This window comes from Salvelinus namaycush, chromosome 18 (assembly GCF_016432855.1).
Source record: "Salvelinus namaycush isolate Seneca chromosome 18, SaNama_1.0, whole genome shotgun sequence".
NCBI classification, from domain to species: Eukaryota; Metazoa; Chordata; class Actinopteri; order Salmoniformes; family Salmonidae; genus Salvelinus; species Salvelinus namaycush.
The window spans coordinates 36813152-36832298 of record NC_052324.1 but is presented as its reverse complement, the minus strand read 5'-3'; the positions used below and the strand labels follow the sequence as shown (position 1 = coordinate 36832298).

At 44.3% G+C, this 19147-nt stretch overlaps 1 protein-coding gene across 1 annotated transcript in view; it reads left to right on the top strand.

Annotated features, from left to right (window-relative positions):
• LOC120062809 (kinase suppressor of Ras 2-like) overlaps nt 1–19147 on the top strand; it is a 136418-nt gene that overhangs the window by 88003 nt on the left and 29268 nt on the right. The window contains 7 exon segments of the mRNA XM_039012881.1: nt 2582–2651; nt 6544–6627; nt 7212–7282; nt 8412–8518; nt 9606–9774; nt 10364–10405; nt 15936–16008. Coding sequence (XP_038868809.1) covers nt 2582–2651; nt 6544–6627; nt 7212–7282; nt 8412–8518; nt 9606–9774; nt 10364–10405; nt 15936–16008 — 616 coding nt within the window.

The window sequence follows — 19147 nt, the reverse complement described above, 5'->3', positions numbered from 1 at the left end:
TGATTAGTGTAAAAAAAAAAAATCTCATGTTTGGTAACATGGACTATATGAACAGAATTACTAAATGTCTTTAATATTCAAGGCGAGTAGGGCTCAGGCTGAAATGATCAAACATGAAAAACACAATTCATACACACTAGGGATGCGGTACTGTACTAGCCAACCTTGAGAGCTGTTACACAGTGATGAAGTAGGTCCAAAGAGATGACTTCACTTTTCCAAATGTTCAAATGATTTTATCTTGACAGGGGATTGGACAATACACAAACATTTCGGTTGAATTTCTTTTTCAGTGTGAATAATTATCTTACAAATACTGTATCTCTCTTCCATCTGGATTCAATCTATGGAGCTATTTTCAAAATAGCTGAGGTTCCTTCCTTATTGCTCGTTGATCAAGCACTCCTACACGGAACATAAAGTGGTACCCCCTCCTCTTCCACCTCGTCCTCCTCCTCGTCCTCCTCCTCTTCTTCCTCTTTCTGCTATTCCTCGTCCTTCTTCAGACCATGTGGTTGAGTGGCGAAACTGAAGACATCTCTGTTTTCATACTGAGAAAAGATTTACAGTAGATGGTGCTTCTTTGAGAAGAATCGGGAGTGTTCTCTCTCTCTCTCTCTCTCTCTCTCTCTCTCTCTCTCTCTCTCTCTCTCTCTCTCTCTCTCTCTCTCTCTCTCTCTCTCTCTCTCTCCCTCTCCAATTCAACTCAAAAGGCTTTATTGGCATGGAAACATATGTTTACATTTCCAAAGCAAGTGACATTTATTGCCTTTATTGTCTCCCTCTCTCTCTTCCTCTCTCAGTATCTCTCTCTCAGTATCTCTCTCTCTTTTTCTCAGTATCTCTCAGTATCTCTCAGTATCTCTCTCTCTCTCTCTCTCTCTGTCTCTCTGTCTCTCTCTCTCTCTCTCTCTCTCTCTCTCTCTCTCTCTCTCTCTCTCTCTCTCTCTCTCTCTCTCAATTCAATTCAAAGGGCTTTATTGGCATGGGAAATATATGTTAACATCGCCAAAGCAAGTGATATATGTCATTAACAAAAGTGAAATAAACAATCAGAAATTAACAGTAAACATTACACTCACAAAAGTTCCAAAGGAATAGAGACATTTCAAATGTCATGTTGTGGCTTTATACAGTGTTGTAACAATGTGCAAATACAAAAGGGAAAATACTAAACATAAATATGGGTTGTATTTACAATGGTGTTTGTTCTTCACTGGTTGCCCTTTTCTTGTGGCAACAAGTCACAAATATTGCTGCTGTGATGGCACACTGTGGAATTTCACCTATCTCTCTCTATCTCGCTCCCTCCCTTGCTCTCTCTCTAGCTCTGACACACACACACACACACACACACACACACACACACACACACACACACACACACACACACACACACACACACACACACACACACACACACACACACACACACACACACTGGTCTGGGCTTTTTTCTCAATCTCACACTTTGCTGATGCTGAATTTCTGAGCAGTATACTGTAGTAATGGTGAATATCTGAGCAGTATACTGTAGTAATGATGAATATCTGAGCAGTATACTGTAGTAATGGTGAATATCTGAGCAGTATACTGTAGTAATGGTGAATATCTGAGCAGTATACTGTAGTAATGATGAATATCTGAGCAGTATACTGTAGTAACGCTGAATATCTCAGCAGTATACTGTAGTAATGGTGAATATCTCAGCAGTATACTGTAGTAATGGTGAATATCTCAGCAGTATACTGTAGTAATGGTGAATATCTGAGCAGTATACTGTAGTAATGGTGAATATCTGAGCAGTATACTGTAGTAATGATGAATATCTCAGCAGTATACTGTAGTAATGGTGAATATCTGAGCAGTATACTGTAGTAACGCTGAATATCTGAGCAGTATACTGTAGTAATGCTTAATATCTGAGCAGTATACTGTAGTAATGGTGAATATCTCAGCAGTATACTGTAGTAATGGTGAATATCTCAGCAGTATACTGTAGTAATGCTGAATATCTGAGCAGTATACTGTACTAACGGTGGTGTCACAAGAATGTTCTTTGGAGCCATGTTCCTATATCTTTCATGTATCGTACACCTTGAGGCTTAGGTTGTTTGTAATCGTGAATGTAACTGAGAAGTCTGACAACATTTGTTTATTCATTTACTGTGTGGTCGTAAAGATGCAGAAGTGAATCATTTTATCTCATGATTCTGACGATGATCAGACTTTTGTCACTTTTTGAATGTCAGGAATTGTTAGTCAAAATAGGTTATTATAATTGATTGTAGTAAAGACCAAAGCGAGATCAGACCAGTTTTTACTCATCTATTAATACGGCGAAATGTCATGCAGTCCACAAATCGGTGTTTGCTTTAGCCCAGTCACAATCAGTGTACTGTGGTATTCAGCAGGGAACTATTCAATGCAAGGGCGTGTGTTGATATCTAGTCCTACCCTCCACCGTCCAAACACATTAAGACACACGTTTTAGGCTACAAAGCTGCATGTTTGACTGAATCAAGCCCTACGTTTGGTCCAATATCTAATCATCGTTACATTCTTATCCATCCTCCTCCAGACACTCTCTCAGTGCCTCGCTGGTCCCCACAGATCCCCCAGAGAGACCTGGGAAACTCCATAATACACAGGTACCCTGTGTGTGTGTGTGTGTGTGTGTGTGTGTGTGTGTGTGTGTGTGTGTGTGTGTGTGTGTGTGTGTGTGTGTGTGTGTGTGTGTGTGTGTGTGTGTGTGTGTGTGTGTGTGTGTGATGGTTTGAGTGTTCAGGAATTAAGGTGTGTGCCTGCCTGCACATGTGTGTAGTGAGTCTTAATGTGTCTGTTTCTCCACACCTGACGAACAGAATGTCAGACCAATTATAGGGGGCAGAAGTCATCTTCGTGCTCATTCCACATTTGAACCCCTGATGACTCCCAAATGCTACGGATTTCCAAGTTGAGCAATACACCACCGCTATTGGCCACGAGAACCTGCCTACGCACCGACTTTTCTCTACTTCTTTGTCTGTCACTCTTTCTCTCTCTCTCTCTCTCTCTCTCTCTCTCTCTCTCTCTCTCTCTCTCTCTCTCTCTCTCTCTCTCTCTCTCTCTCTGTCTCTGTCTCTGTCTCTGTCTCTGTCTCTCTCTCCTCCCTCCCTCTCTCCCTCCCTCTCTTATTCTCTCTCTCTTATTCTCTTATTCTCTCTCCCTCCCTCCCTCCCTCCCTCCCTCCCTCCCTCCCTCCCTCCCTCCCTCCCTCCCTCCCTCCCTCCCTCTCTCTTCTTCTCTCTCTCAGCCGCAGAAGTACGTGGGAGTTTGCCCACTTGCCCACTTGCGGTCCAACTCATCCCAAACTTACTGGGACTATCATTTGAAAAACAAATCATCGTCCCACTAAGCGCAAACCAGATAGGATGGCGTATCAATGCAGAATGCTGTGGCAGCTATGCTGGTTAAGTGTGCCTTGAAATCTTAATAAATCACTGACAGTGTCACTAGCAAAGCACCCCCACACCATCACACCTCCTCCTCCATGCTTCACGGTGGGAACCAAACATATGGAGATCATCTGTTCACCTACTCTGCGTCTCACAAAGACATGGCGGTTGGAACCAAAAATCGCAAATTTGGACTCATCAGACCAACGGACAGATTTCCATTGGTCTAATGTCCATTGCTCGTGTTTCTTGGACCAAGCAAGTCTCTTCTTCTTATTGGTGTATTTTAGTTGTGGTTTCTTTGCAGCAATTAGACCATGAAGGCCTGATTCGCGCAGTCTCCTCTGAACATTTGATGTTGAGATGTGTCTTTTACTTGAACTCTGTGGAGCATTTATCCTCTGCAGCAGAGGTAACTCTGAGTCTTCCTTTCCTGTGGCAGTCTTCATGAGAGACAGTTTCATCATAGCGCTTGATGGTTTTTGCGACTGCACATGAAGAAACTTTAAAAGTTCTTGAAATTTTCCGTATTGACTGACCTTCATGTCTTAAAGTAATGATGGACTGTCGTTTCTCTTTGCTTATTTGAGCTGTTCTTGTCATAATATGGACTTGGTCTTTTACCAAATAGGGCTATCTTCTGTATACCACCCCTACCTTGTCACAACACAACTGATTGGCGCAAATGCATTAAGAAGGAAAGAAATTCCACAAATTTACTTTTAACAAGGCACACCTGTTAATTGAAATGCATTGAAGGTGACTACCTCATGAAGCTGGTTGAGAGAATGCCAAGAGTGTGCAAAGCTGTCATCAAGGCAAAGGGTTGTTTCTTTGCTTACTACATGATTCCATATGTGTTATTTCATAGTTTTGATGCTTTCATAGTTTTCATAGTTCAGCCTGCTGAACCCAGGTGTCAGCCTGTATCAGTCATATTCCATTACCCCAGCCAGCCTGCTACTTGAACCCAGGTGTCAGCCTCTATCAGTCATATTCCATTACCCCAGCCAGCCTGCTACTTGAACCCAGGTGTCAGCCTCTATCAGTCATATTCCATTACCCCAGCCAGCCTGCTACTTGAACCCAGGTGTCAGCCTCTATCAGTCATATTCCATTACCCCAGCCAGCCTGCTGCTTGAACCCAGGTGTCAGCCTGTACCAGTCATATTCCATTACCCCAGCCAGCCTGCTACTTGAACCCAGGTGTCAGCCTGTATCAGTCATATTCCATTACCCCAGCCAGCCTGCTACTTGAACCCAGGTGTCAGCCTCTATCAGTCATATTCCATTACCCCAGCCAGCCTGCTACTTGAACCCAGGAGTCAGCCTCTATCAGTCATATTCCATTACCCCAGCCAGCCTGCTGCTTGAACCCAGGTGTCAGCCTGTACCAGTCATATTCCATTACCCCAGCCAGCCTGCTACTTGAACCCAGGTGTCAGCCTGTATCAGTCATATTCCATTACCCCAGCCAGCCTTCTACTTGAACCCAGGTGTCAGCCTCTATCAGTCATATTCCATTACCCCAGCCAGCCTGCTACTTGAACCCAGGTGTCAGCCTGTATCAGTCATATTCCATTACCCCAGCCAGCCTTCTGCTTGAACCCAGGTGTCAGCCTCTATCAGTCATATTCCATTACCCCAGCCAGCCTGCTACTTGAACCCAGGTGTCAGCCTGTATCAGTCATATTCCATTACCCCAGCCAGGCTGCTGCTTGAACCCAGGTGTCAGCCTGTATCAGTCATATTCCATTACCCCAGCCAGCCTGCTACTTGAACCAAGGTGTCAGCCTGTATCAGTCATATTCCATTACCCCAGCCAGCCTTCTACTTGAACCCAGGTGTCAGCCTCTATCAGTCATATTCCATTACCCCAGCCAGCCTGCTCCTTGAACCCAGGTGTCAGCCTGTATCAGTCATATTACATTACCCCAGCCAGCCTGCTGCTTGAACCCAGGTGTCAGCCTGTATCAGTCATATTCCATTACCCCAGCCAGCCTGCTGCTACTTGAACCCAGGTGTCAGATCTATCAGTCAATAAACCCCCTAGCTCTTCCCTGGGCTTCCTGGCACTCAGATACTCCATCGAACCTCGAAGTAGGAAATTGCTTTTTATCGTTCAAGAGAATTAAGACACACTTTAGATTTGCCTGTTTGATAAGTGGCAGCATCTTGAGATCTTGGGCCGTGCCGCGGTTTCTGCCTGGCTCCATCTTCATCTCTGGGAATGATTGCTGTCTTACCGTCTTGATGCAGCAGCATGGTCTCTCCCCATTGGGCACAGACGTCAATTCAACATCTATTCTACGTTGATTCAAGTGGGCTGTCACAGCAGTTATTCAAAGAGCACAGCCACAAACTCACCATTGGAGGGGGATAATGAAAGGAGTGCCAGGTGAACCCCAAATTGAATCAAGGTGCATTGGCACGACAATCTTTAGAAGGAGGGGAAGAATAAGCCTAAAGGCGCCCATCTTTCATATGCTAAGGAAAGGTTAACCTGTGAATATGAGGCGTTCTATGACAAAAGCCATTTGTCATCACGTGGGAATAGGAATCATTGTCTGAAAGGTCACAAGCAATCAGTGATGTTTCCTCTGTGCAGTGATGCACACCTGCTGTTTATTATTATTATTGGGGACTCATTTATGCATGGAGAAACAGGTAGAAGAGATGTTTTGTCTATGTGATCTGAACTCACTCTCTCTCTCTCTCTCTCTCTCTCTCTCTCTCTCTCTCTCTCTCTCTCTCTCTCTCTCTCTTTCTCTCTGTCTCTGTCTCTCTCTGTCTCTCTCTCTGTCTCTCTCTCTCTCTCTCTCTCTCTCTCTCTCTCTCTCTCTCTCTCTCTCTCTCTCTCTCTCTCTCTCTCTGTCTCTGTCTCACTCTCTCTCTCTCTCTCTCTCTCTCTCTCTCTATCTCTCTCACTCTCTCTCTCTCTCTCTCTCTCTCTCTCTCTCTCTCTCTCTCTCTCTCTCACTCTCTCACTCTCTCTCTCTCTCTCTCTCTCTCTCTCTCTCTCTCTCTCTCTCTCTCTCTCTCTCTCTCTCTCTCTCTCTCTGTCTCTGTCTCTCTCTCTCTCTCCTTCTCTCTCTTGTCGTTGCAGGTTTTCCACCAAGTATTGGATGTCTCAGACATGCATAGTATGTGGAAAAGGAATGTTGTTTGGACTCAAATGTAAAAACTGCAAGTAGGTCCTTCTTCCCAAAATGATCTTGGTTCATGAAAAGCATGTCTACACCATGACAAAACATTATTGCCATGCATCAAATGTTTCTTACAATTTATCCTGGTGTGCTTAGTGAAGTAGAAAACAAATCTACATCAATCATTATGCTGGTTGGTTATGGGTCATAAGCTCTTTTTTGTCATCCATACATTCTTATTAGAATTCTGTAAAGATCATTTGTCACGGTATACTTTGAAAAGTCTCTGTAAAGGAACTAAACAGCAATTACCATTATCATTTTAAACAGATTACTCAAAGAAATGAACCAATTTCTCAATTGACCGAATGAGACATCTTTGACAGAAGGACAGCTTTTTATTTCCCTAATGACCCAGACTATTAAACATTCAAGACATTTTTATTTGAACTGTTTTGAAAATGAATAGCAGAGATTCAGTGATGTCAGGGGTTATGTCCGAAGTAGCACCCTATTCCCTATATAGTGCTCTACTTTTGATCAGAAGTAGTGCACTATATAGGGAATAGGGTGCCATCTCAGACACGACCCTGGTTTCAGCGTGTATATCATTCTGTTTTTTCACTAGGCTGAAGTGCCACAACAAATGCACCAAAGAAGCCCCGCCTTGCCATTTGCTGATCATCCAGCGAGGAGGGAGTAACCCCCTCAAAGGTAACAAAGGACTGTATACCAGCAGCTTACTGTAAGGCTGAAGCCTGACTTCATGTACAGGCCACATAACTTCAAGGAGCATTTCACCACGGCTATTTCAATTCATACATCATGTCATTTAGCAGATGTGTTTATTAAAGCGACTGAAAGCGTTAATGCACCATTTTAATAGCTATAGACCTTGATACACAGGCCACACAACGTCTTCGTAGTATTCTCAACATAAGCAGTAATACAAACTGCACATGTATCTCAAGTTAGGAGAGATGTACTGTATATAGCCCTACTGTAATTCAGCAGCGCAAAACATATTCATATTAGGAATACTTATTAGGATTGTTATGTAAGTATTACTTTCTTTAAAATAATACTCATTCTCTGTTATTGTGCTTTAGTTATATAAGTATTACTTTAAAAGAATACTCATTCTCTGCTATATTCTCTGCTATAGTGGTTTTGTTATGGAAGTATTTCTTTAAAATAATACTCCTTCTCTGCCATAGTGCTTTAGTTATAGAAGTATTACTTTAAAAGAATACTCATTCTCTGCTATATTCTCTGCTATAGTGGTTTTGTTATGGAAGTATTTCTTTAAAATAATACTCATTCTCTGCCATAGTGCTTTAGTTATAGAAGTATCACTTTAAAAGAATACTCATTCTCTGCTATATTCTCTGCTATAGTGGTTTTGTTATGGAAGTATTTCTTTAGAATAATACTCATTCTCTGCCATAGTGCTTTAGTTATGGAAGTATTTCTTTACAAGGTTCTCTGTCATCTGAAGTTGGTTTTTACTGGATGTTCTTTACACCTCTCTGTTTTTCTCCCAACTGGTGCGACAGATCACCAAGGAAATCAAGGTAAAACAATCAATTTATCAACCTTTCTTTTTTTAACGACAGAACCTTTCTGAAGTCTCTGCTATTTGAAGTTGGCCAGCTATCTTACGGTGTTCTTAAGTGTTCCCTTGCGATAGTAACAAGGGACCATCTTCCATTTAACACATTTAGAAATTTGAGTAGATAAAGACTTTCTCTAATGGACAGCCATATCACATCTGCTCAAAGACCTCACTCGGTGTTCTGTTGTTTACGTCTGATTCTGTCTCTACCAGCTCGTTTGGTTCGGACTGAATCGGTACCATGTGACATCAACAACCCCCTCAGGTACACAGACCTGACCATCAGTCAGACGCTGCCCAAAACCAGCAAAATCAACAAGGTAGGAACCACCGTACACACACACACACACACACACACACACACACACACACACACACACACACACACACACACACACACACACACACACACACACACACACACACACACACACACACACACACACACACTGCTCTGGGCTCCACATCTGAGGTTTGTCTTATCAAAAGTCCATCTGTTCTTTTTGAAATGCTGTGAATCTCAGTCTCTCAGACGGACTAGCAGTACTGGATTAATCCGCCTATTGGATGTTTTGTTGTTGTTGTACTAATTCATTTTCACACTTCAAACAGTAGCCAACAGATGTATACTTTACAATTCTTCAAACACTGTTTGGGATTACAGAACTGAAAACCTCTACACCCTCATCATAACTTCATCAGGGGCATTTTATTGCCCTGATACATTTCAGGCAACATTTTGTGGCCCTTACAGTTCAGCGTTTTACCTCACTGTGTCCTGTCATTAGTTTTGCCTTTTTTTTAATGAGATACTTTTAATGGACATCTACTAATTCACTATGACCGTTACTAGTGTAGTTTGAGACCAGAGTTTCTTCACTCCCTCACTCTGTACGACTTCCCCAATACAACCAGGAAATGAACATAGTATTAGCAGCTATAAGTCAACAACACACACAGCAACGCTCCATAATGAGAGAGGTCAACCAAGGCCACTCATTTCTACCCTACCACGTAAAAGAGCTTTTAGCTCCAAGAGCACATATCTCTCTAGTATCTCTATGGACCCTCATCATAACAACACCATTAGACAACAGGTGCGTTGTCAGGTGCTATCTTGTGAATGAGGAAGAGTCTGGAAATATACTAGTTCCACCTGCTAATGGCCATAGAGATAAACTATAATACTGGTCTATTTAATTATGTATCTCTCTGTATCTCTCTCCTTATCTCTTTCTACCCTCTCTCCCTCTCACCCTCTATCTCTCTCTGTATCTCTCTCTTTACCCCCCTCACTCTCCCTCTCTCTCCCTTTCTCTCCCTATTTCTCCCTCTATCTTTCTCTCTCACTCTCACTCTCTTTCTCCCTCTCTCTCTTCCTCTCTCCCTATCTCTTTCTGTTCTCAGGATCACATACCTGTCCCGTACCAGCCAGACTCCAGTAGTAACCCCTCCTCCACCACCTCCTCCACTCCTTCCTCCCCCGTTCCCCCCCTCCCCTCCAGTGCCACCCCTCCCTCCCCCCTGCACCCCTCCCCACAGTCGGCACGGCTACAGAAACAGTTCAGTTTAACAGGTAAGGGATTTAAATGAAAACATTGAGTTTTTTCCCCCAGATAAAGTCTCAAATCAAACTTTATTTAAAGTTCATTTAGACATTTCTTCTGATAGAAGTAGTACATTTAGTGTTACTACTGTTAGATTTTTAGAGCTGTCTGTTCAACATGTCTGCTCTAGGAAAGATCTCCCGGGTCTCCCGGGTGGCGCAGTGGTCTAGGGCACTGCATCGCAGTGCTAGCTGCGCCACCAGAGTCTCTGGGTTCACGCCCAGGCTCTGTCGCAGCCGGCCGCAACCGGGAGGTCCGTGGGGCGACGCACAATTGGCATAGCGTCGTCCGGGTTAGGGAGGGTTTGGCCGGTAGGGATATCCTTGTCTCAGTATGTAAAATGTAATAAAATGTATGCACTCTACTGTAAGTCGCTCTGGATAAGAGCGTCTGCTAAATGACTAAAATGTAAATGTAAAAAATGAAAGACATTTCTACCCTTCTATGATCCCAGCTCTGTGCTGATTGTCAGTGAAAGAAGACAAAAAGGGTCTGCACCATAACTCTGATCCACTCTCGCTCTCCCTCCTCCCTCTCTCCCTCTCCCCTTCTATCCAGCCTCTTCTTACTTCAAATACAAGCAGCAGTTCATCTTCCCAGGTAAGTGCCTTGTAATTGAGCATTACGATACCCATACTGCACCAGGCCGAAGGAGGAGGGTACTTTTGATGTTGTGATTTGATGATTCTGTTCTCTCCTCCTTGACAGGTTCTAATCTCTAACGCCTGTCTTAGTTTTTGGTCCCTTAATTTAGAGCCTTTAGAGCGTCTACTCAATCTCCTCTCCTCAGTCTCCTCTTGTCAGTCTCCCCTCCTCAGACTCCTCTCCTCAGTCTCCTCTTGTCAGTCTCCTCTTGTCGGTCTCCTCTTGTCAGTCTCCTCTTCTCAGTCTCCCCACTCAGTCTCCACTCCTCAGACTCCTCTCCTCAGTCTGCTCTCCTCAGTCTGCTCTCCTCAGTCTCCTCTCCTCAGTCTCCCCTACTCAGTCTCCTCTCCTCCATCTCCCCTCATCAGTTTCCTCTCATCAGTCTCCACTCCTCAGTATCCTCTCGTCAGTCTCCCCTCCTCAGTCTCCTTTCGTCAGTCTCCTCTCGTTAGTCTCCTCTTGTCAGCCTCCTTCCCTCAGTCTCCTCCCCTCAGTCTCCTCTCCCCAGGCTCCTCTCCTCAGTCTCCTCTCCTCAGACTCCTCTCCTCAGTATCCTCTCGTCAGTCTCCACTCCTCAGTATCCTCTCCTCAGTCTCCTCTCCTCGGTCTCCTCTTCTCTCCTCAGTTTCCTCTCCTCAGTCTCCTCTTCTATCCTCAGTCTCCTCTCCTCAGTCTCTTCTCCTCAGTCTCCTCTCGTCAGTCTCCTCTCGTCAGTCTTCTCTTGTCAGGCTCCTCCCCTCAGACTCCTCTCCTCAGGCTCATCTCGTCAGTCTCCTCCCCTCAATCTCCTCTCTTCAGGCTCGTCTCTCTTCTCTTCTCAGTTTCCTTTTCTCTCTTCAGTCTCCTCTTCTCAGTCTCCTCTTCTCACTCTTCTCTTCTCATTCTCCTCTCATCTTTCTCCTCTCCTCAGTCTCCTCTCGTCAGCCTCCTCTCGTCAGTCCTCTCAGTCTCCTCTCCTCTGCCTCCTCTCCTCAGTCTCCTATCCTCAGTCTCCCCACCTCAGTCTCCTCTAATCGGTCTCCTCTCCTCAGTCTCAATCTCCTCTCGTCAGTCTCCTCAATCTCCTCCCCTCAGTCTCCTCTCCTCAGGCTCCTCTCCTCAGTCTCTTCTCCTTTCCTCAGTCTCCTCAGTCTCCTCTCCTCTCCTTTCCTCAGTCTCCTCTCCTCACTTTCCTATCCTCTCCCCAGTCTCCTCTTCCAGGCATCCTCTCCTCATTCTCCTCTCCTCAGACTCCTCTCCTCAGACTCCTCTCCTCCCCTCAGTCTCTTCTCGTCAGTCTCCTCTCCTCAGGCTCCTCTCATCAGTCTCCTCTCCTCAGTTTCCTCTCCTCTCCTCATCCTCCTCATCCTCCTCAGTCTCCTCTCCTCAGGTTCTTCTATAGAATATAACTAAATAAAAGCCTGCTGCTGCTGGTCTCTGTTGTCTAGCTGGACCATTACAGAGTCTTTTAAAGCTGTGGATCTTAAACTTCTTGCCACTATAGGGGGTGCTGTTTCGCATTAGCATAATTTGCTCTACAGATTAAACTGCCTAGTACTCAATTCTTGCTCGTACAATATGCATATTATTGTTATTATTGGATAGAAAACACTCTCTAGTTTCTATAGCCGTTTGAATTATGTCTCTGAGTGGAACAGAACTCATTCTACAGCACTTTTCCTGATATGGAGTGAGATTTCAGAAATCTTGGCCACTGGTCCCAGGTCAGTTTTAAAGTCCCTGTGAATCCTATGAGGATACAAACACTGCCCACGCCTTCCTCTAGATGTCAGTAAGAGGTGACAATTTGAATGGAGTCGATTGCGCAATCAGGGCCTGTATAAAAGAGCACAAGGCGGAAGTGGCTTTCTTTTCCTGCTGCGCCTGACGCACGAAGGACGTCGGACTGGCTCTCTTTCCAAGCTTTGGTTTAGCCACTTATATATCGCCGGTCATGTTTTTACTCGTTATAGGTGTTAAAAACATCATAAGGTAGTTAATTTAAACCGTTTTATAGCAATTTATATCCGTTTAGTGCGATTTTGAGGCATTTCTTTGTGATGCACTTTGAAGCGCCGGGCACGTTTCCAGTACCGGTCGAACGTTAGTGGGCATTTCGACGGACAAGAGGACATCTTTCGACCAAAAGAAGATTAGACCCAAGAAAGGATACATTGCCCAAGATTCTGATGGAAGATCACCTCATAGTAAGAAATATTTAAGATGATAAATCGTTGTTCTGTCGAAAAATTTTAAACGCATATTCCGCCATTTTTTTTGGTATAGCTTCGCTTGGCGAACCCTGTATTGCACAGTAAGGATAATTTTAGAAATGTAATTCAGCGATTGCATTAAGAACTAATTTGTCTTTCGATTGCTGTCCACCCTATATTTTTTAGTAAAGTTTACGATTAGTTATTCATTACGCCAGATCACTGTCCAAAATGGCGCCCGACATTTTCAGGCTAGTTTTGCTAGTATTGTCATTGTATAACCACGTTTTTTTGTGGCTAAATATGCACATTTTCGAACAAACTCTATATGTATGTTGTAATATGATGTTACAGGAGTGTCATCGGAAGAATTCTGAGAAGGTTAGTGAAAAAATTAATATATTTTGGCGATGATTACGTTATCGCTCTCTTTGGCTTGAATCAATGCTCGGGTAACGTTTGCACATGTGGTATGCTAATATAACGATTTATTGTGTTTTCGCTGTAAAACACTTAGAACATCTGAAATATTGTCTGAATTCACAAGATCTGTGTCTTTCCATTGCTGTGAGCTGTGTATTTTTAAGAAATGTTTTATGATTAGTAATTAGGTAATACACGTTGCTCTCTGTATTTATTCTAGTCGAGTTGTGATGGTGGGTGCAATTGTAAACTATGATTTCTACCTGAAATATGCACATTTTTCTAACAAAACCTATCCTATACAATAAATATGTTATCAGACTGTCATCTGATGAGGTTTTTTCTTGGTTAGTGGCTATCAATATCTTTATTTGGCCGAATTGGTGATAGCACCTGATGGAGTAAGAAACTGATGGAGTTAGAAAAGTGGTGTCTTTTGCTAACGTGGTTAGCTAATAGATTTACATATTTTGTCTTCCCTGTAAAACATTTTAAAAATCTGAAATGGTGGCTTTATTCACAAGATCTGTATCTTTCATTTGGTGTCTTGGACTTGTGATTTAATGATATTTAGATGCTACTATTTAATTGTGACGCTATGCTAGCGATGCTAATCAGTGTGGGGGGGGTGGGGGGTGATCCCGGATACGGGGTTGAGGTTCGTGAAAGGTTAATCCTGAAGCAACAGGAAATCTGAATTATTGTGTTTTTTTGTTATGGTTGATACGTTTTAATTAGGGCAAATAAAGTCTGACATTTTAAAGTGAAAATGACAAACTTTAGAAGGCTTTTTAAACCTTGAATACATTGCAAGTTTTTATTTCAACAACAGCGTGATCAAATGAAGATCCTACATCTGTATGGGGGTGAAATGGGGTGTAACCTTTGGAAGAGTCAGAGATACAGCATAGTGATATAGGACTGATCCTCATAGTGTATGTTATGAAGCCATGAGTAGTGTCATGAGGCCAATGCTGTTAACAACTCCCACTGCTTATTTCTTATAATTAAATGTTTTCAGTTAAAACATTTAATTATAATTATATTACATGTACTTACCAGCCTATCAAACAACTCATTTGCAACACAAAGCAAAACAAAGCAACACAAAGCAGCACAAATGAAGACAAAATAACACAAAACAACACAAAGCTACACAAAGCAACACATTTCACTGCAGCTATCTGGCATGGCCGCGGGAAGAAGGTTAGTTGTGTGGGTACTGAAATCCTTTTTTCTCTCTGCGCTGCTGTTGACTGTTTGGTCCGCTCATACAATAGTAATAAATAAATAGAAATATTTTATTTTATTTATTTATTTATTCTGATTTACCAGGCAGCACTGCAGCAACCTCAGCACCCCTATGCTATCTGGTGTATGTGACAATATAACATAAACTACATGGCCAAAAATATGTGGACACCTGCACGTCCAACATCTCATTCCAAAATCATGGGCATTAATATGGAGTTGGTCTCCCTCTTTGCCGCTATAACAGCCTCCACTCTTCTGGTAAGGCTTTCCACTAGATGTTGGAACATTGCTGCGGGGACTTGCTTCCATTCAGCCACAAGAGCAATAGTGAGGTTGGGCACTGATGTTAGGCGATTAGGCCTGGCTCGCAGTCGGTGTTCCAATTCATCCCAAAGGTGTTCGATGGGGTTTAGGACAGGGCTCTGTGCTGGCTAGTCAAGTTCTTCCACACCGATCTCAAGAAACCATTTCTGTATGGAGCTCGTTTTGTGAATGGGGCATTGTCATGCTGAAACAGGAAAGGGCCTTCTCCAAACTGTTGCCACAAAATTGGAAGCACAGAAGGGTCTAGAATGTCTTTGTATGCTGTAGCGTTAAGATTTCCCTTCATTGGAACTAAGGGGCCTGAACCATGAAAAACAGCCCCAGACCATTATTCCTCCTCCACCAAACGTTTCAGTTGGCACTATGCATTGCGGCAGGTAGCGTTATCCTGGCTTCCGTCAAACCCAGATTCATCCATCAGACTGCCAGAGGGTGAAGCGGGATTCATCACTCCAGAGAATGCATTTCCACTGCTGCAGAGTGCAATGGCGGCGAGCGTTACACCTCTCCAGCCGACGCTTGGCATTGCGCATGGTAATCTTAATCTTGTGTGCCGCTGCTCGGCCTTGGAAACCCATTTAATGAAACTCCCGACGAACCGTTCTTGTGTTGAGGTTGCTTTCAGAAGAAGTTTGGAACTCGTTAGTGGGTGTTGCAACTGCAGCACTCTGCGGTCCCGTTCTGTGAGCTTGTGTGGCCTACAACTTCGTGACTGAGTCGTTGTTGCTCCTAGACATTTCCACTTCGCAATAACAGCACTTACAGTTGACTGGGGCAGCTGTAGCAGTGCAGAAATTTGACAAACTGACTTGTTGGAAAGGTGGCATCCTATGATGGTGCCACGTTAAAAGTCACTGAGCTCTTCAGTAAGGCCATTCTACTGCCAATGTTTGTCTATGGAGATTGCATGGTGGTCTGCTCCATTTTGTCAGCAAAGGGTGTGGCTGAAATAGCCATATCCACTCATTTGAAGGGGAGTCCACATGCTTTGTATATTCAGTGTATTTGTTTATTTTTTCCCCCTCTTTCTTTCTCTTTTTAGTTTTTTGTAAAAAAAAATCTAAAAATCTGTTTTAACTTTGTCATTATAGGGAATTAGTGTGTAGATTGTTGAGGGAAAAAAACTATTTAATCACTTTTAGAATAAGGCTGTAACGTAACAAAATGTGGAAAAAGTCAAGGGGTCTGAATACTTTCCAAATGCACTGTATGTGATATTACACTGTGCTGTGGTATAAAGACTATGTAATAGCCAGTGTTGTGATGATTTATAATATACCTCTCCTCTCTAGATGTGGCCCTGGCCCCAGAGGCCCCCAGCAGGGCACCCCAGGTCATCCTGCACCCTGTCCTGTCTGAGCCGGGGTAAGTAGGAAACTAGGAAACGGGATTGCTTTCTTTATATTTGTTTTGGCTCAACCATTGTACCAGGTAGTAAACCAATGTCACGCAATCAACATCTAATGAGAATGTCAGTGAGGTGTCAATCTTTGAGCTGACACACGACATAAAGTCTCTCGGTACCTTGGGAGTTGTGTCGGCCACAGAAACACACCATGCAGCAGATAAGTCACTGTCAGAGACTATTTAATTCAGACCTTAGTCATTCAAGAAGGGTTGGTTGAAGGGAAGTCTGCCAAGTAACTTGGGAGGAGTGTCGGCCATAACGCTGTTGACATCGGGGATACAGTATAAACAACATGAGTTATCGTGACTATTGTATTCTGACCTTAGTCAATAAATAAATTGTTCAAAATCCCAATGGGCAAAAACTGGTTGAATCAATGTTGTTTCCACGCCATTTCAACCCAAAACACCAATGTGATGACCTTGAATCGACGTGGAAAAGGAATTGGATTTGCAAAAACTCATCAACATAATTTTTTTATTTATTTAACTAGGCAAGTCAAGAACAAATTCTTATTTTCAATAACAGCCTAGGAACAGTGGGTTAACTGCCTTGTTCAGGGGCAGAACAGCAGATGTTTACCTTGTCAGCTCAGAGATTTGATCTTGCAACTTTTCAGTTACTAGTCCAACACTCTAACCACTAGGCTACCTGCCCCTCTAACCACTAGGCTACCTGTCCCTCTAACCACTAGGCTACCTTCCCCTCTAACCACTAGGCTACCTGCCCCTCTAACCACTAGGCTACCTGCCCCTCTAACCACTAGGCTACCTGCCTCCTCTAACCACTAGGCTACCTGCCCCTCTAACCACTAGGCTACCTGCCCCTCTAACCACTAGGCTACCTGCCCCTCTAACCACTAGGCTACCTGCCCCCTCTAACCACTAGGCTACCTGCCCCCTCTAACCACTAGGCCACCTGCTGGTTACTAGTCCAACACTCTAACCACTAGGCTACCTGCCCCTCTAACCACTAGGCTACCTGACCCTCTAACCACTAGGCTACCTGACCCTCTAACCACTAGGCTACCTGCCCCCTCTAACCACTAGGCCACCTGCTGGTTACTAGTCCAACACTAACCACTAGGCTACCTGCCTCCTCTAACCACTAGGCTACCTACCTCCTCTAAACACCAGGCTACCACCTCTAACCACTAGGCCACCTCCTCTAACCACTAGGCCACCTCCTCTAAACACCAGGCTACCTCCTCTAACCACTAGGCTACCTCCTCTAACCACTAGGCCACCTCCTCTAACCACTAGGCCACCTCCTCTAAACACCAGGCTACCACCTCTAACCACTAGGTTACCTCCTCTAACCACTAGGCCACCTCCTCTAACCACCTCCTCTAACCACTAGGCCACCTCCTCTAACCACTAGGCCACCTCCTCTAACCACTAGCCTACCTCCTCTAACCACTAGGCCACCTCCTCTAACCACTAGGCTACCTCCTCTAACCACTAGGCTACCTCCTGTAACCACTAGGCCACCTCCTCTAAACACCAGGCTACCACTTCTAACCACTAGGCTACCTCCTCTAACCACCAGGCTACCTCCTCTAACCACTAGGCCACCTCCTCTAACCACTAGGCCACCTCCTCTAAACACCAGGCTACCACCTCGAACCACTAGGCTACCTCCTCTAACCACTAGGCCACTTCCTCTAACCACTAGGCCACCTCCTCTAACCACTAGGCTACCTCCTCTAACCACTAGGCGACCTCCTGTAACCACTAGGCCACCTCCTCTAAACACCAGGCTACCTCCTCTAACCACTAGGCTACCTCCTGTAACCACTAGGCCACCTCCTCTAAACACCAGGCTACCACCTCTAACCACTAGGCTACCTCCTCTAACCACTAGGCTACCACCTCTAACCACTAGGCTACCTCCTCTAACCACTAGGCTACCTCCTCTAACCACCAGGCTACCTCCTGTAACCACTAGGCTACCTCCTGTAACCACTAGGCCACCTCCTCTAAACACCAGGCTACCTCCTCTAACCACTAGGCTACCTCCTGTAACCACTAGGCCCTCTCCTCTAAACACCAGGCTACCACCTCTAACCACTAGGCCACCTCCTCTAAACACCAGGCTACCTCCTCTAACCACTAGGCTACCTCCTCTAACCACCAGGCTACCTCCTCTAACCACCAGGCTACCTCCTCTAACCACTAGGCTACCTCCTGTAACCACTAGGCCACCTCCTCTAAACACCAGGCTACCACCTCTAACCACTAGGCCACCTCCTCTAACCACTAGGCTCTCTCCTCTAACCACTAGGCTACCTCCTCTAACCACTAGGCCACCTCCTCTAAACACCAGGCTACCACCTCTAACCACTCGGCTACCTCCTCTAACCACCAGGCTACCTCCTCTAACCACTAGGCTACCTCCTCTAACCACTAGGCCACCCTGCCGCCCCTAAGGGAATATCCTTTTTTTTCACCCAAATTTTCACCTAAATCCAATGACATGATGACATGTGTGGTTGATTTCACGTTGAATTCACGTTATTTGAAAACTCAACCAAATGGAAATCAAAACTAGATATGCCCAGTGGGATAGCTCTGATTCTTCCTCTGTCTCCCTCCACCAGTGTAGTAGGTCAGAAAATGACATCCATTTTATTTTTAAATGATATGCCAAGAAATTTTGTAGCGCGACGCAGAGCAATGTTCGCATGATCTTGTGGGCAAAAACAGACTGTTTCAGATAAGCCTCATATTACATCTCGTCTGTCGGTCTCTGTCCCTCCATTGGTCGAGGGATGGATAGGGACTCAAAATTATTGGAGCAAAGACGTTTTTGTGACAATTTCAATGAGAGATGCAGGACAAGACAAACGCTCTGGGGCTAATGTTAATATGGCCTTAACCGCATGTTATAGTTAGGATGCCAACTGGATTCCACTTGGGTGCCGAAAACAAGCAGAAGGAGCAGACGAGGAGTGATGCCAATCTCTTTGAACTCTAAATCGATCACATAAATAAATGCAAGGTAGCGCTCAGTAACTTTAGCTTTTAGAAACTGCTTACTGTATTTACCAAGATGTTCAACTAAACCTAAACCTAAACTAGCTTTCATAGACGATTT